Source organism: Haliotis asinina, chromosome 3 (assembly GCF_037392515.1).
Source record: "Haliotis asinina isolate JCU_RB_2024 chromosome 3, JCU_Hal_asi_v2, whole genome shotgun sequence".
Taxonomy (NCBI): Eukaryota; Metazoa; Mollusca; class Gastropoda; order Lepetellida; family Haliotidae; genus Haliotis; species Haliotis asinina.
The window spans coordinates 68,147,407-68,167,821 of NC_090282.1; the positions used below are offsets into that span (position 1 = coordinate 68,147,407).

The window sequence follows — 20,415 nt, forward strand, 5'->3', positions numbered from 1 at the left end:
AAAGCCTGGAAAAAAACATGTAGTTTCAATGAAATTAATTATTCTCGTCCATGGGCCAATATGTTTTTCACCCATGGGCGAGACTTTTTTAAATCGCTGTCAGTTAGCAGTGTCAAGTCACAAGAAGCTGAAATTTGTGTCATGATACTTATCAACATTTTTAAATTCATTTACAACCTCCAAAACATTTATTCTGGATGAAATTAAACACTTTCGCCCATGGGCCTGCCCATGGGCCTACCCATTGGCCACTGTTCGCCCATGGGCGTGCCCATGGGCGAGCGAGTTTAAATTTTGAGTTTTCGAAAAAATTTTTTTCATTTTTTCATCCTTAGCACATATACATAACAGCTGCCTGTTTAATTTTGCGAAATCCCTTGTGAGAGAGTGGCCACAGTGCTGAGAGTTTCTGGACTTTTGTGAGTCCAGAATTAAATTGTGACGTGTTCATGATAGATAATAACAGTGCGAGTGTTCTTGGCTTGATTTAGTGCCACACACAGAGAATCTCTTCATTATGTCTGCCACATAGTCAGCCTTTTCATATTTATCTTATTCTTCCTTCCAAACAATTCCTAATGGTCTTCTACTAAGATTCTTCTACTGCTCATGAAACTAGACAGGAAAATACGGATACATCCAAACTAATATTACGTTGCCTTATCTAACAGGTTGTATCTGGGATTAAACTTTCCATATTTCACAATGTGGAATCCCCGTTTGGTTTAGACAGCCGACTTTCTGAGGGTGATTACGTCCTCGTTCTGAGTGAGTGAGTTTACTTTAACGCCGCAATCAGCAATATTCCATATATATGGCGGCGGTCTCTAAATAATCGAGTCAGCTAATCAGTTCAGTGATCAACAACACTAGCAACGACCTTCGCAAATGGGATACGATGACATGTGTCAAACAAGTGAGCGAGCATGACCAACCGATCCCGTTAGCTGCATCTTCCGACAAGCTTGTGTTGCTGAAGGGCAATTCTTGTGCTCCTTTCACAAAGCAACCTTTACTAAGGTTAACCTTAACTCTCATTCTTGGTCATTGCACTAAGGTTACCTTAAACTTAGCTTAACCTTAACTCTCATTCTTTGACATTGCACTAAGGTTACCTTAAACTTAGCTTAACCTTAACTCCCATTCTTTGACATTGCACTAAGGTTACCTTAAACTTAGCTTAACCTTAACTCCCATTCTTTGACATTGCACTAAGGTTACCTTAAACTTAGCTTAACCTTAACTCCCATTCTTTGACACTGCACTAAGGTTACCTTAAACTTAGCTTAACCTTAACTCCCATTCTTTGACATTGCACTAAGGTTACCTTAAACTTAGCTTAACCTTAACTCCCATTCTTTGACATTGCACTAAGGTTACCTTAAACTTAGCTTAACCTTAACTCCCATTCTTTGACATTGCACTAAGGTTACCTTAAACTTAGCTTAACCTTAACTCCCATTCTTTGACATTGCACTAAGGTTACCTTAAACTTAGCTTAACCTTAACTCCCATTCTTTGACATTGCACTAAGGTTACCTTAAACTTAGCTTAACCTTAACTCCCATTCTTTGACATTGCACTAAGGTTACCTTAAAGTTAGGTTAACATTAGACATGGGTACCTTTAGTGCAGTGTTTATGAATGGGAGTTAAGGTTCACCTTTGTTAAGGTCTGTTTTGTCAAAGGAACCCCAGAACAGGTTCTTCACAGGTTCCTTCACTCTGAGAGTCAAGAGTGTCTTACAGCTAAGTTGAAACGTATCCATACCTTAACATAGACTTACGACAGTCTTAGAGCTGAGGATGTTAACGGTACCAAACTCTTAACATAAGATACTGCCATATGAAATGACGGTTTACTTTCATGTATTCAAGATGTTAACATGATAAGATAAAGCGTTTGGCAAACACCCAAGTATGTGTCAAAGTTATAGACTCCTTATCTAGTAACCTAACCTCTCAAGCTGGCGATAAGTAATAATTGTTGTCAGCACAGAGAAGGCAGAGCATGGTTTTGTGGATATCTGCGTCATCTGTTCTGTTCTGCTATGTGTCAGCAGCAACAGAACTGTTGCGGAATCCAGGTTTCGAGGCATCAAACCCCACATCCGGCTGGTCATGTGCTGGATGCTCAATGAGTGTGTCTACTGACCATCATGGTGGGAGTCATGCTGTCAAAGTCTCGGGTCGGTACGTGGCGTAAATTGGGTTTGGAGGAGATTAGCATGGGTAAAACATAAAACTTAAAATATTATCCCTTGATTTTATATCTAGTAATTATCTCTGAGCTATATTATTTTGCGCCAATACGATTGGCTGGTTATTTCAAATCGTTCCCACCCATGAAGACCCGGGTTAGAATATTGGCCTTCAGTAACCCATGTTTCTCTTAAGAGGTGACTAACGGGATCTGGAAGTCATGCTCGCAGACTTGGTTGGCACATGTCATCGGTTCCCAATGGCGCAGATCGATGCTCATGTTGTTGATCACTAGATTGTCTGGTCCAGACTCGCTAATTTACAGACCACCGCCATATAGTTGGAACCTTTGCCAGGTGCGACGTAAAACTACCTCAATCACTCCAATTGTTCTCATTGTTTGTCGTAATATGACACAATCCTTCTTTCATGATGGTATTTTTCCCTCGATTACTGGATATCAATCGCACCTGCACATCGTATTTCAATCTCAACTCCCCGGGGGGTATACAACTCTGGCTGCCACTAGGCGCACCGAGTTTATTGTGATTGTCCATATCTTTTTCGATGTAACAATATCTATACATAACATATGGTTCTCCTAAGTTAGTGAAGAAATTTACATATACATCTATGCGTCCTTCGTCTGTCGACACAGTCAAGCATACTGGGCCGGAGTGGAACAGGTCGTTCCTCTGTCTCCCAACACACGGTACCACCTTGTGGCACACCTCAAGCAGCTCAACGATCTGCCGGGCAAGATGTACCAGGAGTACTCCATTCTGATGCAATCTCTCGTTGCCAATGGTGAGATGTGCGTGTATTCCTGTGGTAAACTGATGACCATTGCTGGTGTTGTTGACTCAGTATAATATGTATGAGTGGAATGAGGCCCATTATATTCTAGGACTGTATGAGTCCATGCTGCAAATGCTAGTGGTATTGTAGAGACCGAGTTAACACTTCTTGCCGCCATCTGCGAAAGTGACATGGCGCTGGGGACATGATCAAACCAACACGAATGTATATATTTTTTCCTGATGATCAGCACATTTTCTAAATTCTTTCGTTATTGGTTAGTATTAAAGAAATCCTCGTTGCTCATGCATGGGAAATTCTCGAGATATAAAATCAGAAATAACCCGTTCCTCACAATCCCTTCCAGTGACACTTTTAATCTTAAGCGTAGCATCAGATTCGTACTTTATCACAAGCCAACCTGTCTGGATTTCGAACAGAAGCACTTAGTCAAAAATGTCTTTTATAGACATTTTGATGATGATGTATCTTGTCAGTGTTTGTTGTATTCTCTGATTTGCCACTTCTAGGTACCCGGCTGTATGACACCATTGCTGTTGACAAGACCATATCCACAAAGACTGGGTGGGCCTCACTGGGGTGTTTCTTCATGTACCCGTATACAGGTTGGGAACCGTGGTTGTAGTAGATGGACGTTAAAATATAACGTATGTCACTCCGAGGGTACGAAGCACGAGTAGTCCAAGTCTCAAAGATGTCACAAATTACCTGTAAACATTGGTTCCATTCCCGGACTACATGGGTTATGTTTAGAGATTTTTCAGCATATTTCCATACTCTTGGCATTGATTTTCCCAAAGAGGTAACACTGTTAGGTTTCAACACTTCAGGTTTTACTTACTTACCAATATTATGTACCATACGTAGAAAGTACTATATTTAGATAGCTAGCTTAATAGAATATAATGTGACATATCACTCAACATTCATGTCTGGTCGTCGTTATGGTCCACTAATATTTGTACAATAATTTACCAAAGTTGTTAGTCCATATGCAATTTCATTTGAGAGGAGCTGGATTGGAGTGAGTGAGATTAAATTTCGTTGCTCTTGGCAATATTTAGCAACATCACGGCGGGGGACACCAGAAATGAGCTTCACACATTGCACCTCTTTACAGAATCGATCCCGGATCGTCAGTGTGACGAGCGAACGCTGCAACCATAACTCTACGCCACTGCTCCTGACGCTGCATAGGAGTATGTGCACAGAAGTGAATGCACATTGTTATCAAGATATAGGCAAACTCTGAAGTGTCAAAGTTGAAAGGACCCAAAGAAATACCTCGAGTTAAGCGAGGTTCCGCGCAAACAAGGGGCGGTGGGATAGCCTGGTGGTTAAAGCGTTCGCTCGCCATGCTATATGACCTGGGTTCGATCCCTCACATGGGTACAGTGTATGAAGCCCATTTCTGGTGTCAGCCACTGTAAAGTTATAAAATCACACTCACTCACCACCGCATATTGTATAAATGTTTACATAAAGTAAATTACAGATGTTAACATTATGCCCTGACTAATTCTAGGATATACTACATTGTTTAACAGTAGGTCAAGTATATATCAATAATTGTGAAATGTATACAGAGTTCATGATAACCGTGTATAGGTACTAAGGAAGTCCGACTCAGGGTGAGGGGTTCCGATGCTGCAATTAACTTTCTGGTTGACGATGTATCTCTCACGGAAGTTCCCGAAAACAAGAACTGGAAATCGGAGGCGGACAGTAGGATCGACCAGCTCAGAAAAAGCAACGTCAGCATTACGTATGCACCTTGGACTGTCTTACATGCTGTAGGGTATTTAATGTAGTTAAAGTAACCAAACAAGTCTACAACAATGAACAACTTCATCAGTTGTGTAGAAGTGGTTTCCTGTGTTTGTTTGTTTGGCAATAAGCACTATGACTAAAAATACAAGATCTGTCCTTATTAGTCATATTGTACGGCGGGGATGGGGGTGAGGTGGGGGTCATAATAATCTGGGGAGGGGAGAAGGATGTGGTTTCTAACATACAAATATATTTATCCATAAAAATCACCAATACCAGCCCGTCCCATATCGTGAGTTTGATGTCTTTCTGTAACTACTATTCGACACGATCAACAGGACACATCTTTCAACGATGTGTCTAGTGTTAGTGATCCGGGTTGGACCTTGTTTGCTTCTACACATTGCGTGGTTGTCGTGGTATCCCAATTGCATAGATCGGTCTGGTCCACACTGGATTATCTTTGCACAGACGGATCCCAGTACAATATCCAATAGCGCAGTCTTTGTATTCGGAAGTTTTATCTTTGTTTTGCCTGAACTCAAATATAAGGCTGACATAAACAGGTTATACATTTTCTCAATTAACTTGCCTAACAATGACAGCATGTGCACACAATCTCTTTCATTGCCATTCTAAGCCTTCCAAGCACGAGCCATCTTGGTTACACACACTTCCGGAATATCTTAAGTGTTAGAGTTATTCACCTACGTCAGTCACACTGTGTTTTTTCCTTGCAGGGTGAAAGTTCCACCCCATGCATCTTTCGCTGACTTGGATATACAGGTAAATCAAAGAATGAGTCAGTGTATTGCGCTAGACAACTACGTCAGCTACGTGGAATCTATGCATAGCACAGACATGTTGACATTAGCACTGGAAGTCACCATACACAGAATTAAATCATAAAAAGGTCTTGAAATTCCTGGTCCACCTTGGGAGATGTTTCAAATCCGAGTCAGTTGTAACTTTCAACACAATTCAATTATATATATATAATTATATATATATAATTATATATACAGTATGGTTCAAAATTATTGAGAATAGCTAAAGCATTTCATATTATTAAACGAGAACAAATCAGATAAAATTGAATGTATTGTGACAGTGAACTGACCTTTTCATGTTGTGTAGGTAACAATTTAATATTTTATCAAGTCTCCTTGAGCTTCACGGCACAGTCTAAGACGGGTAGGCATACTTCCTATCAGAGAGGTTAGTGTCTCGTGAGTTATGCTGTCCCAGTATCGGACCACTTCTCTCTTCATGTCTTCAATTTTTGTCAACCCCTTTTGATTCACACATTCCTTCATCATCCCCCAAATGTTCTCAATGGGATTTAAGTCAGGACTGTATGCAGGAAATTGTAATGCAGTCACATTTTTCTCCTGAAACCACTGCTTGGCATGTTTTGCGGTGTGTTTAGGATCATTATCTTGCTGCAAAATCCAGTCATTTCCATAAAACACATGTGCACTTGGAAGGAGAAAATTATCTATATTGTTAGTGTAGCGTTGATTTGTCAGATTTCCCTCAAACACACACAGCGAGGTCGTTCCTAATAAGGATATCCCTCCCCATACATGAAACTTTGGGCTGTATTTAGGTCGTCGATAAAACGGTGTTGACGCAGACTTTGTCCATATTTTCACATTATTGGGATATACCCATATTGAGCTTTCATCAGTAAAAATCACATTTTCCCAGTCAAAGTTTTCATGTGCCAAACACCACTCAACACGCCTGTCTTTATGTTCTTGTTTCATGAGAGGAGAAGGAATTCCAGTCTTTTTCTCCCATCCAAGATCAATCAAATTTCTTCTAACTGTAGATTTTGATACAACTGTTGATCCCCTTTCTATCATTTCATACCTGATGTTGGAGATGCTTGCCCTTCGCTTTTTAGACGCTAAAATTCCCAGCCGGACGCGATCTGAGAAGTCCAATTTTCTGGGTGTCCCTGCTCCTTTCTGGCGCCCAAAATCCTTTCCCTCTATAAAATTCTTCCTAATCCTATACACAGTAGAAAGAGGAGTTCCTGTTCTCTCTGCCAATGTATTTACATCATCAATTCTTTGATTACACAACTCAAAAATCAACCTTCTTTTATCTTCAGCAGACATTGTTGACAGTGCTGAGGAAAATGACGTCTGCTACAAATTCAGGGGAGGTAACTCTAATTGTACTATACTCAGTAGGCCAACATGAGTTACCCCCCTTATACCATTACTTAGTTTTAAGTATCAGTGAATCAGTTGAGGTGTTAGGATAGCTCAAAGTAAGAAGAAAAATTCTCAATAATTATGAACCAGACTATATATATATATATATATATATATATATATATATATATATATATAATGTAGTGTTTCTCACGATGTTGCAGTCATATTACTGAAGGTTACAACAACCCACGTTTATCGATTTCAGATAGACTTGACTCGCCACGCGTTCCCGTTCGGATCCCAAACCACGTGGCAGACAATGGCACAATATTCGCATTATAACGATCTGTTCTACTACATGTTCAACTGGGCCACCCTCTCCAACTACTACTGGCACAGCTCACCGCCACCAAGGGTACATATACCATCATTATATACTGAACAGCAAAAGAAATACGTGTTTCAAAAACATGAAATCTGTTGCTGTTGAGTGTACTTATCCCTACACTTTGCTTCATGTCAACCCCACTTCCCATCAAGGCCAGGCTCACCGAACCTACTTCCTTAAACCGTGTCATCTGAATTGTTTGAAACTACTTAATGTCATATTCACCTTCCCAAATATTCGGTACATTGTCTTTAAAACCATCCAGTAAGGAAAGTTCCACTCAATGGCACCTCGTGAAGCTCCGGATTAACTGGTCTGGATTAACCCATGCTAAGAGGCGACTGAAGAGATAGGCTGATCAGGCTCACTGGCTTCGTGAACACATGTCATCTTATCCCAGCTGCGTAGATCAATCATCATGCTGATCACTGGATTGTCTGGTCAGACTCCATCATTTACTGACCGCCGTCATGTAGCTGGAATATTGTTGGGTGTGGCTTTAAACCACAACCAAACCAAACCCCACACCATTGAATGATAAGTATGAAAACTTGGGACAGTTGTTACATCACACAACTATAGATAAAACACGAATGTTGATATGAATAAACATTCATGGACACTGTTTCCAGGACAACCCTGACTACAGTAATGCCACACACGCCCTGGGTGTCCTTCACCAGCATGGGTATGTTCATGGGTGATGGAGCTGCGTGTTTGCGTGTGTGTGCGTATGTGCGTATGTGCGCATGTGAGTGTAGCTTTGGATGTATTCATGGGATGCGTCTATGGGTGAATTTGCTTGTGTGGACTTTGGGTGTGGAGTTTATGTATGGGTAGTAGATGTTTTGTGGGGTGTGGGATTTGAGAGTTCTTGTGAGTGTATTTGTTGGACTTGAGAGTTCGTGTGCGGTGTGTTTGAGTGATTTGGGTGCTCTTGTTCGGTGTCTGTGAGAGATTTTTGCTTTTCTTGTGCGGTGAATGTGTGGGGTTTGAGTGTTCTTATGGGATGCATGGGTGTACATATGGGTAATTGAGTGGGTGCTCTTATGAAGTGTAACTGGGGGATTTGGATGGGGGTGTACAGTTGTGGACAGGTGAGTGAGTGTTCGTGTGGCGTGCGTGTGTGTGGAGGAGCGGGAGAGGATTTTTTACGTTCTTGCGGGGTGTATGGATTTGGGTCGGGTATACACATGGGTAGTTGAGTGGGTGTTCTTGTAGGAATGTATGCTGTGGACTTAAAATGGGGGTGTGCGTAAGGAGGGTTCCAATGTGATAGTATGATAGTATGATAGTATGATAGTATGATAGTGTGGGATGTAGTTGCATGTGCGAGTGTGTGTCTGCTTGAGAAATCTAACGCGCGCACACATATGGATGCTAGGCAACACCATCCTCTAATCCAGTGGTCAGTTAAAACAAGACTAAACAGTAAATCATTATACACATCAGCATTCTCAATATATTACTTTGTTGTTATCCATATATTTAAACCTCTATGTTCCCATCAAGCATCCCTGTTCGAGCACACAATATGTTCTGGGCGGTGGAGAACCAGAATCCAGATTGGGTCCGAGCCCTGTCCATGGACCAGTTCAAGAAGGCCGTTGATGAGAGGATTAACTATGCAGTAAAGGATACCAAAGGGAGGTAATCTAGAGAATAGAGCTTGTCTTTGCACGGAACGTCCCCATAGTCTACGTGAAAGTACATGCACAACATCCACTAATGAAAGTCGTTTGTTAACGCTACAGATATACACGCTCGCTGGCATGTGCATATTTGTAAATAACCTTGGTCATGAGTTTGCTGTGGATATGTCCACACGAGTAACGCGTGATAATGCCAATATCCTGCAGGGTCGAGCACTGGGACGTGATGAATGAGATGCTCCAGGCACGATGGTACGAAGAGAAAACCAAGGATCCTGATTTCACCAAGAAGATATTCGCCAAGATTCATCACGCGGACCCGAATGTCAAACTGTTCCTCAACGAGGACCACGTCGTCTCCTCGGGGATCTACACCTCGGTAGACACACTGCATCCACGTGGTTCATGCTGACGTATTTAATATAAGTTGTTTGCCTGGTTGGTTTGTTGTTCAAAGCCGCACTCTGCAATGTTCCAGCTGTACGGCGGCGGTCTGTTTATAATCGAGTCTGGACCAGACAATCCAGTGATCAACAGCATGAGCATCGATCTACGCAGTTTGGATACGATGACCTTTTTGACATATCACTGACATCAGTTCGCAACACAATAAATAGTATTGTTGCCGTTATTAAAACATTAACATTTAAGGTTATACAAACATTGTTCCATGCATTTTGTCAGTGCATTACTGTTGTTATCAAAACACGGTTGACGGTGCTTAGACATTATTGACACATTACAAGTTTCATACTTGACTTCATGCAGATGTCTCTTTGGACATGCAAATAGCATTGATGACCTAATACAATAATCATTGTTGACATGATCCTCAAGAGGCCGCAAACATCATTACTGACATTACGCGGCTGATACTACTACAGATGATTCTAAACCGGTGGAGACGTAGATATGTGTGAACTCATGAGTAGGTAGTGGGATACGAAAAGTGTTGCAGAATTTGTAATATATTGTAAGAATTGTAATATTATTTTAACTTGTGTCCTTTATGTTTCAACTGTTTATATATACAGAGGCATAGAGAATAGATGGTTGTGTTTTGTTGTATTTATTTCATCTGATTGTGAAATAGGCTTATCTTGCCCTGGCCAAGAGCTTCAAGGCTGCTGGTGTAGGACTCTATGGAATGGGTCTGGAATGTCACTTCATGCCCTATAGACCTCCAGATCCCACTTTAATGAAGGTAAGCTACCGATCTGTATGCAGTTGTTCAGCAAATATTTAAATAATGTCCGGATTGTAATGACGCTTTTTTTGTTATCCAAGCTGCGCCTGGACCAGCTGGGAGCGGTGGGTCTTCCTCTATGGACCACCGAGATGGATGTTGTGGTCCATGACGAGAACACCCGTGCTGACTGGTACGACACCGCGCTGCGCATGTTGTTCAGTCACCCAGCTGTCGAGGGCATCATTTTCTGGGGTTTCTGGAGTGTCCACCATTGGAGAGGACCAGATGCTGCCTTGGTCAGCGGAAACAGTTACCACGTAAGTCACGCACTGTAGGTCATCGAGATGCCCACCGTCCTGCACTGTAGATCATAAGATCGACTGGCCCTGAGAACCTCGTATTGTAGATGACGGAAATGTGCTCGGCGTACGAACCCCGTACTGTAGATGACCGAGATGTGTTCGCCTTTAGACCCTGGGCCTAGATTTCGAATCTCTCAGCCCTAGGACAGTCGTTAGTCAATGTTAATGTATGGCACTTACGAATATCTTGGCGCTTAGAGAGCTTCGAAAATCCAGGCCCTGTACTGTAGATCATAAGATCGACTAGCCCTGAGAACCTTGTAGATGACGGAGATGTACTTGCCCTAGGAGCCTTCTACTGTAGATCACGGAGATGTACTCGCCATAGGAATACCGTGCTGCCCTTTCAAAAGGGTTTAACAGCGTTTCGAGCTGAATAAACACAATATGAGTACTCAATTATCTACATGACTTTGCATAGTACGTAAAGTACAGTTAACTATTTTGAAAACAGATAAATGCAGCTGGGAAAAGATATCTGAACCTGATACACCAAGAGTGGAGTACCCATGTGACTCACAGACTGACTTCAGGAACACATTTCAATATCAGAGGTTTCCATGGCGAATATGATGTCATTGTTAGGTATCAAGGGACACCCGTGAAAAAACAGACATTCTTTCTTGGGAAAACAGATACAACTGTCACAGTTGACATCACGGACGTAACAGGTGAGCATATAGTGTTTTAGTAGATATTTTAGTGCGTGGAAATAGTATTACACAGTTTTTAGCAATTGTCATGCAATATCAAGGCAGAGGACACCAGAAATGGGTTTCACGCTTTATACCTTTGTGGGGAATAGAACCTGGGTTTTCGGCGTGACGAGTGAACGGTTCAAACCACAAGGCCCCAATATTTGCATATTTTACGGTTCAGGAATTTCTGTGATAAAAGTCTTTTGAGCCCCCATTAAACCAGCAAAATAGAACACAAACGTGTCCATAATATTAAATTTTATTTGAATAAAAGATACACATGGATACAGATTTCTATTTCAATACGACTGGGTCACGGATCTAAAATATTAACTAAATGTCTATAGTCACCAAAGTCCTGATCCTTGTACATATGCTGTCTAAAGCTTGTTGACCGCTGTTTAAAATTCAGTGTAGACGAAACCTCTTGAGGGGTCGGTGTTGAAACGTCAATGTTGGCAAACAGATTAGCGTAAATCCAAAGCCGTTCCCCTGATACACCTGGCAACCATCCTTTATGTACCTATTATGCAGTTCTAGAGAATTCTAACAAGAAATTAGCCACAACACCACCACCTAGAAATTATTGGAATCCATTCGGAAGTGAAACAAACAAGAGGGGCTAAACCAAAACTCCCTTTTAACGGGTGAAAATACGTAGCTAAAGTTCAAGATGCGAGTCCAAATATACGTTCAGAACTTTTGTGACCATAACTACTAGGTGATAGTTAACGTGTCATCATAATTAACAAAAACGTCCTCATAACACTTTAAGTGCCATAGTAACGTATCTTATGGTGGATTACTTGGATCAATGGATGCACGTTAAATGGAACACCGAGAGCAAGTAGAGGGATAACCTACAACTGTATATAGTCTCCCTGGTCTAAGGTAACGTTCATCACGTACCACACGTACATTTGTTTCACTGTTCCAACCAGTTTCGGGGATGTTTCTTACAGTGTCAGGTGGTTGCATAAGGTGACATAGTTTCGTGAATTATACTACTTTTTCGTACAATTTCAGGGATTATGTGGATGTTTCAGACAGTTTCAGGGATTATGTGGATGTTTCAGACAGTTTCAGGGATTATGTGGATGTTTCAGACAGTTTCAGGGATTATGTGGATGTTTCAGACAATTTCAGGGATTATGTGGATGTTTCAGACAATTTCAGGGATTATGTGGATGTTTCAGACAGTTTCAGGGATTATGTGGATGTTTCAGACAGTTTCAGGGATTATGTGGATGTTTCAGACAGTTTCAGGGATTATGTGGATGTTTCAGACAATTTCAGGGATTATGTGGATGTTTCAGACAGTTTCAGGGATTATGTGGATGTTTCACATATTTTCGGGGAAATATATGACATACAGTTTCATTGCTTATACAGATGTTCCATACAGTTGTAGGGATTATAAGGCTGTTTCAGGCAGTTTCGCAGAACTATGTATGTGACATTTGCAGGGCTTATATGGATGTTTCACACAATTACAGGGCTTTTATGGATGTATCACACAATTACTGGGCTTTTATGGATGTTTCACACAAGTACAGGGGTTATATGGATGTTTCACACAATTACAGGGCTTTTATGGATGTTTCACACAATTACAGGGCTTATATGGATGTTTCACACAATTACAGGGCTTTTATGGATGTTTCACACAATTACAGGGCTTATTTGGATGCATCACACAATTACAGGGCTTTTATGGATGTACCACACAATTACAGGGCTTTTGTGGATGTATCACACAATTACAGGGCTTATATGGATGTTTCACACAATTACAGGGCTTTTATGGATGTATCACACAATTACAGGGCTTTTATGGATGTGTCACACAATTACAGGGGTTATATGGATGTTTCACACAATTACAGGGGTTATATGGATGTTACATCCAGTTTCGTAGTGTCAGTTGGGAGTTGGGTAGTTTCATATGGTACATAATTTTTTAACAAATACTATCAAAGCAACGGACTGTTATCTAAACAATTTGGTTTGTACACTTAAACAAAATTTGCTGCTTGGATAAGGTGAGTTTTGATTTGCGTCACACATGCTGTCAAGTTAAGAATTCTTTAAACAAGTTGAGATTATATCTCAAACTAGGTGCTATCTCTATGGCAACAACCAAATCTCCCGTCGATTACCAGCGGCCATCACCCCAACACCACGTGACCCACATAGGAGAACATAGCATCGGTCATATGGCATCCGGTTCCTCCAGTCAACTGTCGTGCATCACAAGATTCTCAGGACTGTCGGAGGTGGCAGACGACAAATATGCAGAGGTCGCGTGTCCGGATGGCTATGTGCTGACTGGGTGCTCTGGGCGAAGCAAGGTGGGCGGTCACGTAACATTCACTGAGTGAGTGAACGCAACCTCAAAAAAGTCAGACCTATTTGCGTGTTTGGCGTGAGATGTATCAACCTTATTGTAAGAGTGTGCCATGAGTCAAAGGCGTGAGCGTTGGCTACGTTGGTAGTGTTCTGCTGGCAAACAAAGGGTAAGTTAGACCTTCGTAGATAACGCGTCTTCGAGAAGAAGGCGATGCACGGCAATGAACAAACCCATTTGTTTTGTGAAAGGTAGAGCAGATGGAGACTAGCGCACGTGCAGTGCATGATGATGAAACTGACTCTGCGCGTTAGAGTTTGCTAAGACATGCCATGCGCTACACCCATCACACTGTGTCATAGACAACCTGGGGCCCCTATACTCACAACGGCAGGCGCCAGTGGGCAGCACTCATACATGCTAATACGGGTCAACTGTCAGGTCGGTGCTCAACTTATCCTTATTTGTCAGTAGTTGTGCGACGACGGCCTGTAAGTAAAACAGAACTGAACAAGACAAACCGGTGACTGACGCGATAGGAGTAGAACTCAGGGCAATATTGCAGTTATGTGACGGCGGTTCCCACGCAATGAATAAAATTAACCTATTGAGTCTATCTGACCACCTCAGCATGTCAGTCGACGACCAATTCCCAATCGGATCTCCACGGGTTTTTAAATTGATGGGTTGAGGATATGAAACAGAATGTTTAAATCCCTGTGATAATCTGATAACCACCGCTCCTTCTAGGAGTGGACGGGTAGGCCGAATGCCTGGGACGGGTGGGACACGGGTACCCATCTCAATACCCGGACCCGTTATGATAGTGTGACTAATGGGTTAAACAATATGTTATTCTTTTATAGTAAAAAGATTGTATTGTCTTTGAGGAGTTTCCGTAAGCTGTTTTGAATATAATACATTATTTAAGATATTGAAAGAGACGAAATTTTGGTCTCCGAAGTGAAGAATATACTGTCATGTTTTACAAATATGATAGCAGGATATCCGGGTGGCGTAGGGTAATAGGGGATGGGGTACCCGGGTAGGAAATTTGGACCCGTCCCAGCCATGGCCACATCATATGTGATATCTGTGGCAGGATCAACGCAGCAACAGGGACGGGGAGGAGATAGTGATTCACAACGGTGCAGCGTGCAGAAGTGTCAATGGGGCAGCAACAAGTGCGCGTATGTATGATCAAAAAACAAATTCTAAGTTCAGAAATAGTCTGCAGAAAATGTTTCAGGAAGGTGTTTGGTAACTTTACTTTAAAACTGTAAGAGCTATCCGTTTCCAGTTTGGTATGAGGCTTTATCATTCTTCTACCATTGAGGATTTTAATGGTCATAATTTCTCACTCGATAATAAGAAAATTGTCCATAAGAGCTGTCATTATTTCAAATAAAAACATCTCACGTGTCAAGGGTATTGGATCTCTTGAGTGGAATCATCCATGCCTCGTCTACGGACATTCCAGGGACCATCTCAAAAGTTGGTAGGAAATTAAAACTGGACAGTTTCAGTTTTGATCAAAGGCACACAGGGTCAAAATTTGCATGTGTCGGTAGGGCGATTGAAACAAATCCTTGCTCAAGAGCACCAGCTTAATGTCGCTCGTTACACTATTTGCAAATTGTTGCTGAAATTTGGTTACAAATATAAAAGTGTTCAGGGGATGTAACTTGTCATATGTGAACGGCATGACATAGTAAAATCAAGAATAAATTACTTGAGAACAGTTAGAAAAAAATGCGCTGATGGTTACGAACCGGTGTATCTAGACGAGAAATGGGTAAATGTCTCCCATACAGCATCTTACCAATGGCCGCATCCTGACAGACAGGATCCGAAGCGGATGCTACCAGCTGGTAGAAGACAGGCGACTTATAATTCTGCATTCACACAAAGGATTTCTGCCTGGATGTGATTTGGTATTTAAATCTAAGTCCACCGACGGGAGAGACTACCATACGGAAATGAACGGAGCTGTCTTTACACAGTATGTAGAAGAACAACTGATCATAGCCCTTCCAGAAAAGTCCTTGGTAGTCATGGACAATGGTCCAACATCCAATTGTCGTAAAGCAGCGATCATCGAATGGCTTGACAGAAACAACATCGTAAGACTTGACAAAGCAACAAAACCAGTGTTGTATGAGTTTGTGTTACAACACAAACCACCACCTTTCTATGCCATCAACAATATGTTGAAGAACGCTGTCACGAGGTTCGACGAGTACCGCCATACCATTGCAATTTGAATCCAATTGAACTGATATTGGGGGATATCAAGGGGAAGGTATCACACTACAACACGACATTCACGTTATCTTACGTTGAAAAAATTGTTCACACGGCAATAGGTGAGATTGATATCAGTCGGTGGGAAGCCTGTGTCAAACATGTATTGGCAGTTGAAGAGTACGGGAAACTAGATGGTATTAGAGAAGAGACCATCCCACCAATCTTAATACATCTTGGAGATGAATCAGATACTGACCTGTCCGAAGAAGAGATGTTTTGTGATTGAAAAATCTTGAAACATTCGAGGAAAACAAGTAAGTGATCAAACCCCAAAATACAAATCAAAGACCCATGTCAGTAATGTGTACATGCATAGTTTCACAGAAATATGATTAATGGCCTGTGAATAATGCCTAGAAAATACACCTGCCCCCTAACTACTTCCAAGCTCAAAATATTTACGAAAACTAAACAATCAAAATTATCCGTTATTTACATGTGCATGAAAAGATGTCGCAATGGCAATTTGAAAACATCATATAAATGATGTGACATATTTGATTTTGAGATGACCCCTTCTGCCCTACACCGGTACTGACACCGTTAACTAACGCAAAATGCATGTGCTTTAAGTCGCAAGAATGTGACATGTGACCTGCCTATTTGCATGACCGGGTCGCTGTTCCGGTAAGCAGCTCAACACCCTTGACATGTGAGGTGTTGTTGTGACTTGAAATAATGACAGCTCTTATAGAAAACTTTCTTATTATCGAGTGAGAAATTATGGCAATTAAAATCCTCAATGATAGAAAAATTATAAAGCCTCATACCAAACTGGAAACGGATAACTCTTATAGTTTTAAAGTAAACCGTCCTGAAACATTTCTGCGGAGTATAGTTAACGTGTATTGTATGCAATAACACCCGTCGGCCATTCCTGTATATTAGGCTATGCGAGTGGAGTAAAATGCCAGAATTCAGTTACAAATTTACCGTAAGTTTGCGTCTCCGCGTCGTTAATCGAGGCAGAATCTGTGACTAAAACCGAGGATAACAGTATCTTTACTCGCAAAGGGACGCTACTCTCCATAAACAATGCACCACCCATTCTACCTTTCCCCATAAGTCAAAGATGATCTGGAGCATGTGTTTAGTGTAAACACGTGTGTTTAGTGTAACAACATGTATATTCTATGACCATAAGTCTGTTTTTACTGTAACCACTTATATTCATGTAACCACCAACGTTTATTGTAACCAGACATGTCGATTGTAACCACCTGTGTTCTTCGTAATCTCTGGTGTTTATCGAAACCACCCGTGTTATATGCTAGCCACTCGTATTTATCGTATCCATATGCATTTATCGCAGCCGCCCCTGTATATTGTAAACACCTGCGTTTGTTGTAACTGTCCCTTTGTATAGTCAACACCTGTGGTTATTGTAACACCAATGTTTATTGTAACCCGCCTCTGTTTATTATAAAACCACCTGTGTTTATTGTAAACACCTGTATTTATTGTAACACCTATATTTATTGTAAACACCTGTGTTTTTTGTAAACACCTGTGTTTATTGTAAGCACCTGTGTTAACTGACACTCAGCCGTTCAGGCCGTCGCTCGCTGTTGCAAGATGTCGGGTCTAAAATGCGACTACAGGATGTCCGGCCCCTCAGCTCAAGTGCTGGATCAGAGGATAGAAACCAGGTGTCTCAACAATACGTACGCTACAGGTGAGGTGTAAATTGCTGATGCATGTAGGGACTCGATCTAAGTTAGTCAAGCAAAAGGTAACTAGGTCTGTATGCAAGGTAATGAACGCACAAAATAATTTCATAATTGAATGTAGGTGAACGTCCGAAAGAGGTATGAAAGGTGTCTGTGAATGTAGGTGCACCCCCTAAAACGAAATACCAAGCCGATACCTCTGATGTCACAAAACGACAAGCCACTATTGTGAAAAAAGAAAGTAGATTTTAATAACTGGTGTATATGCGCGCATCATAAATAAAATATTTATCATATATAATGAATGGATTTTGAGACATAATCAGTTGTCCTGTAGATCCGTTTTTGCAACGACAGAGTGACTTTTGTTTCATGTCACACTGAAGAGTTATTTTCAATTACAGACCGTGCTTAAAATAAAAAATAACCAAGAGTAACGCACGCCGTAGCGTATAACATAGGTATGCCTACAAACCAAGATGTATAATGAGACCATATGTGTGGATTTGAACCTACGAATAACAGATCCTGGCAGAGGGATGCCTTCATCATCGAAGCTCCCAAGGGGTGGGTTATAAACTGGTGAATCTACTCTTTCAAGAACGCTGAGCGGAAAGGCGGAAACCACGGGAATCTCTCTCCTCAGTATTTGAGTTAGTATACATAGTAAACCAGTTGAGACTGCGGCTAAGAACATTGAACTCCATAAACCAAGGCGTTTCGAAAGAAGAAGAAACGGATCATCTGCTAGACAGACTCCGTGATTTGGTCGACTGAAGAAGATCATATCCTGATAGATTTATTCATTGCAATAGTTTCCTCCTGGACCGCGTCTGTGTTGTTCCAGACCGCATTTATTTACCCCAACAAACAACCTTGTGAATGACAACCTTGTCATATTCCTCCCTCCAGGATGCACGGCACACACAGCCTACAAGTACACCGATGGCTCCTTTCCTGATCCAAGCCTTCACTCATGTCTGGCCCAGAACCAACACTCAGAAGGACGTGAGTATGACGAGAAAACGCGCTAAATTCAAAGTTAAATTTATCTAGTTAAAGTTGATTAAGTTTTACCTCTCATCGGCATTATTCCAGCCATATAGTGGTGGAATACAATCCAGGACACCGTGGCAGAGACTGTCAGAGAGAACCCAATGTGATGACCGTTTTACTACCTCGGTGTACACGTACCAAAGATCACAATCAGTAAGAATCTGGTCGTCATTGACAACTTGTTTTTAATTTACAGTGTCAAGGATCGTGTTATTTTGCAGCCAGTTTCTAGTGATCAAGCTATCCATTTAAACTACAGCATGTACACAGCATCTTACATCTTAAAGCCGAGTCCTAGACTGTCCATGTTTCTGTTTACTCGGACAACAACTAGGGGTCTACTCATATGCCGCGTGCTGTTCCGCTCCCCATCTGACATGTCAGGTGAAGACGTCTCGTCCTGCTGGGGACGCCATGGGCGATGAATCATCCGTGACCTGTGACGACGGCTGGACACTTCTGGGATGTACATCTTACTCCGAGGATGCGGGTCTGGCTGGAGCATATATTAGAGGTAAGACAGATACGTGTTGAGTGTAGATGATACAGATGAGTGAGTTACATTTTACGCCACAATGTCACAGCAATATCAAGACTCAGACATGGATTTAACGCAGAGTACCCGTGTGGAGAATCGAACCCGGGATTTTATCTCAAGGCCACACCACCAGCCCTAGATGATACATGCAATAATAGCAAGTTTATCATTATCACCATCTTTAATTACATTTACAGTAGCTGTTTTATTCCACCTTTCTAGGAAACGACCAATGTGTTGCTGTGAATGGTCAGGAGAGGTTGTACGGTGACTACCCAGTGAAGGCATACGCCACTTGTTGTCGGACACAGTGACGGGACAGCACAATGGCTGGACAACACAGTGGCTGGACGGAACAGCTGCGTTATTTCTAAGCTCGTTCATAATCATTCATAAAGTAATAGTATAAACAAATTGTACAGCTTGTGTCTGGCGTAATGTATTATGCGCATACTGGATATATATGACACATAGATTTTTATGTTTTATCAACTAAAAGAACAGGGACCACACACAAGACATCAGTCTGGCCTTGGAAAATCCAAGCATGGCAATAAATCATTACGAACTATGATATGTGTTGTTTAGATAGAAAAAAGTTCAGAGTAAATGTTCATGGGAGGCAAGATTTCGGATCTATAGCGTCCGGATTTCTATCCCTGAAATCTGAGAAGTTTTTGTGAAATGAAGCAAAATAACTTTCTTATTTTTACACGCCCAGGTAAACAGAAGTGTCAAATTCCTCGAGATAAGAAACTGTTATAACTGTCCATAAGAAACTGTTGTCGATGGCTGATCAACAACAATGTATGATGGGACTAAAGGCGGCGAGAACTAAGTTAAACCATGATTGAGTCAATCCTGTAGTGGCTGCTTGTTACAGACCCTCAAAAGAACACATTAAATTTAAAGTTACTGCGATCTGGTTCTGTCCAAAGAACACACAACCATGCTATTCTAACCTGACCCGTTCGCTGAACACAGTCTCACATGGACACATGTGAGGGGACCAGTGAACAACGTATTTATCTTACCGAACACCTCAATGTTAATGCTCTTTTCCCCACAGGTATTGTCTTTGTAAAATTGTCGCGACTGAATTTCTTTTCTCAGTATTCACTCGGACTAAATTTGAACGTTTTCCGAGGCAAATCTTGTCGTGGTCATCGCTAGCTTTGGCAGACGATACAAGGATAAACAAATTTAGAGTTATCTCCCTTCCATCGAATTTAATTCGCAAACAAATCGGT

The 20,415-nt window shown here is 41.5% G+C and overlaps 1 protein-coding gene across 2 annotated transcripts; it reads left to right on the top strand.

Annotated features, from left to right (window-relative positions):
* Positions 1 to 1,932: 1,932 nt before the first annotated feature.
* On the top strand, positions 1,933 to 19,736 carry LOC137278357 (uncharacterized). 2 transcript variants are annotated; one of them, XM_067810646.1, is made up of 18 exons: positions 1,933 to 2,192; positions 2,860 to 3,008; positions 3,530 to 3,625; positions 4,629 to 4,785; positions 5,531 to 5,576; positions 7,224 to 7,373; positions 7,979 to 8,034; positions 8,859 to 8,996; positions 9,206 to 9,377; positions 10,092 to 10,202; positions 10,286 to 10,504; positions 11,004 to 11,220; positions 13,366 to 13,598; positions 14,697 to 14,784; positions 17,448 to 17,576; positions 18,484 to 18,579; positions 18,962 to 19,141; positions 19,388 to 19,736. In XM_067810646.1, exons 1-18 carry the CDS (start codon positions 2,011 to 2,013, stop codon positions 19,477 to 19,479), a joined length of 2,511 nt encoding a protein of 836 aa, XP_067666747.1. In that variant the 5' UTR covers positions 1,933 to 2,010; the 3' UTR covers positions 19,480 to 19,736. The 2 variants fall into 2 exon arrangements, with proteins under 2 accessions (XP_067666747.1, XP_067666748.1); XM_067810647.1 differs by lacking the exons at positions 7,979 to 8,034; positions 8,859 to 8,996; positions 9,206 to 9,377 and having other exon boundaries at positions 1,948 to 2,192.
* The last annotated feature ends 679 nt before the right edge of the window (positions 19,737 to 20,415 follow it).

Excerpts from the sequence above, each read along its gene's own strand:
- LOC137278357 (XM_067810646.1), top strand. The coding sequence starts at position 2,011 with ATGGTTTTGTGGATATCTGCGTCATCTGTTCTGTTCTGCTATGTGTCA. Across the intron at positions 3,009-3,529 it reads GCAATCTCTCGTTGCCAATG|GTACCCGGCTGTATGACACC; the intron begins GTGAGATGTGCG and ends TGCCACTTCTAG. Across the intron at positions 10,505-11,003 it reads TCAGCGGAAACAGTTACCAC|ATAAATGCAGCTGGGAAAAG; the intron begins GTAAGTCACGCA and ends TTTTGAAAACAG.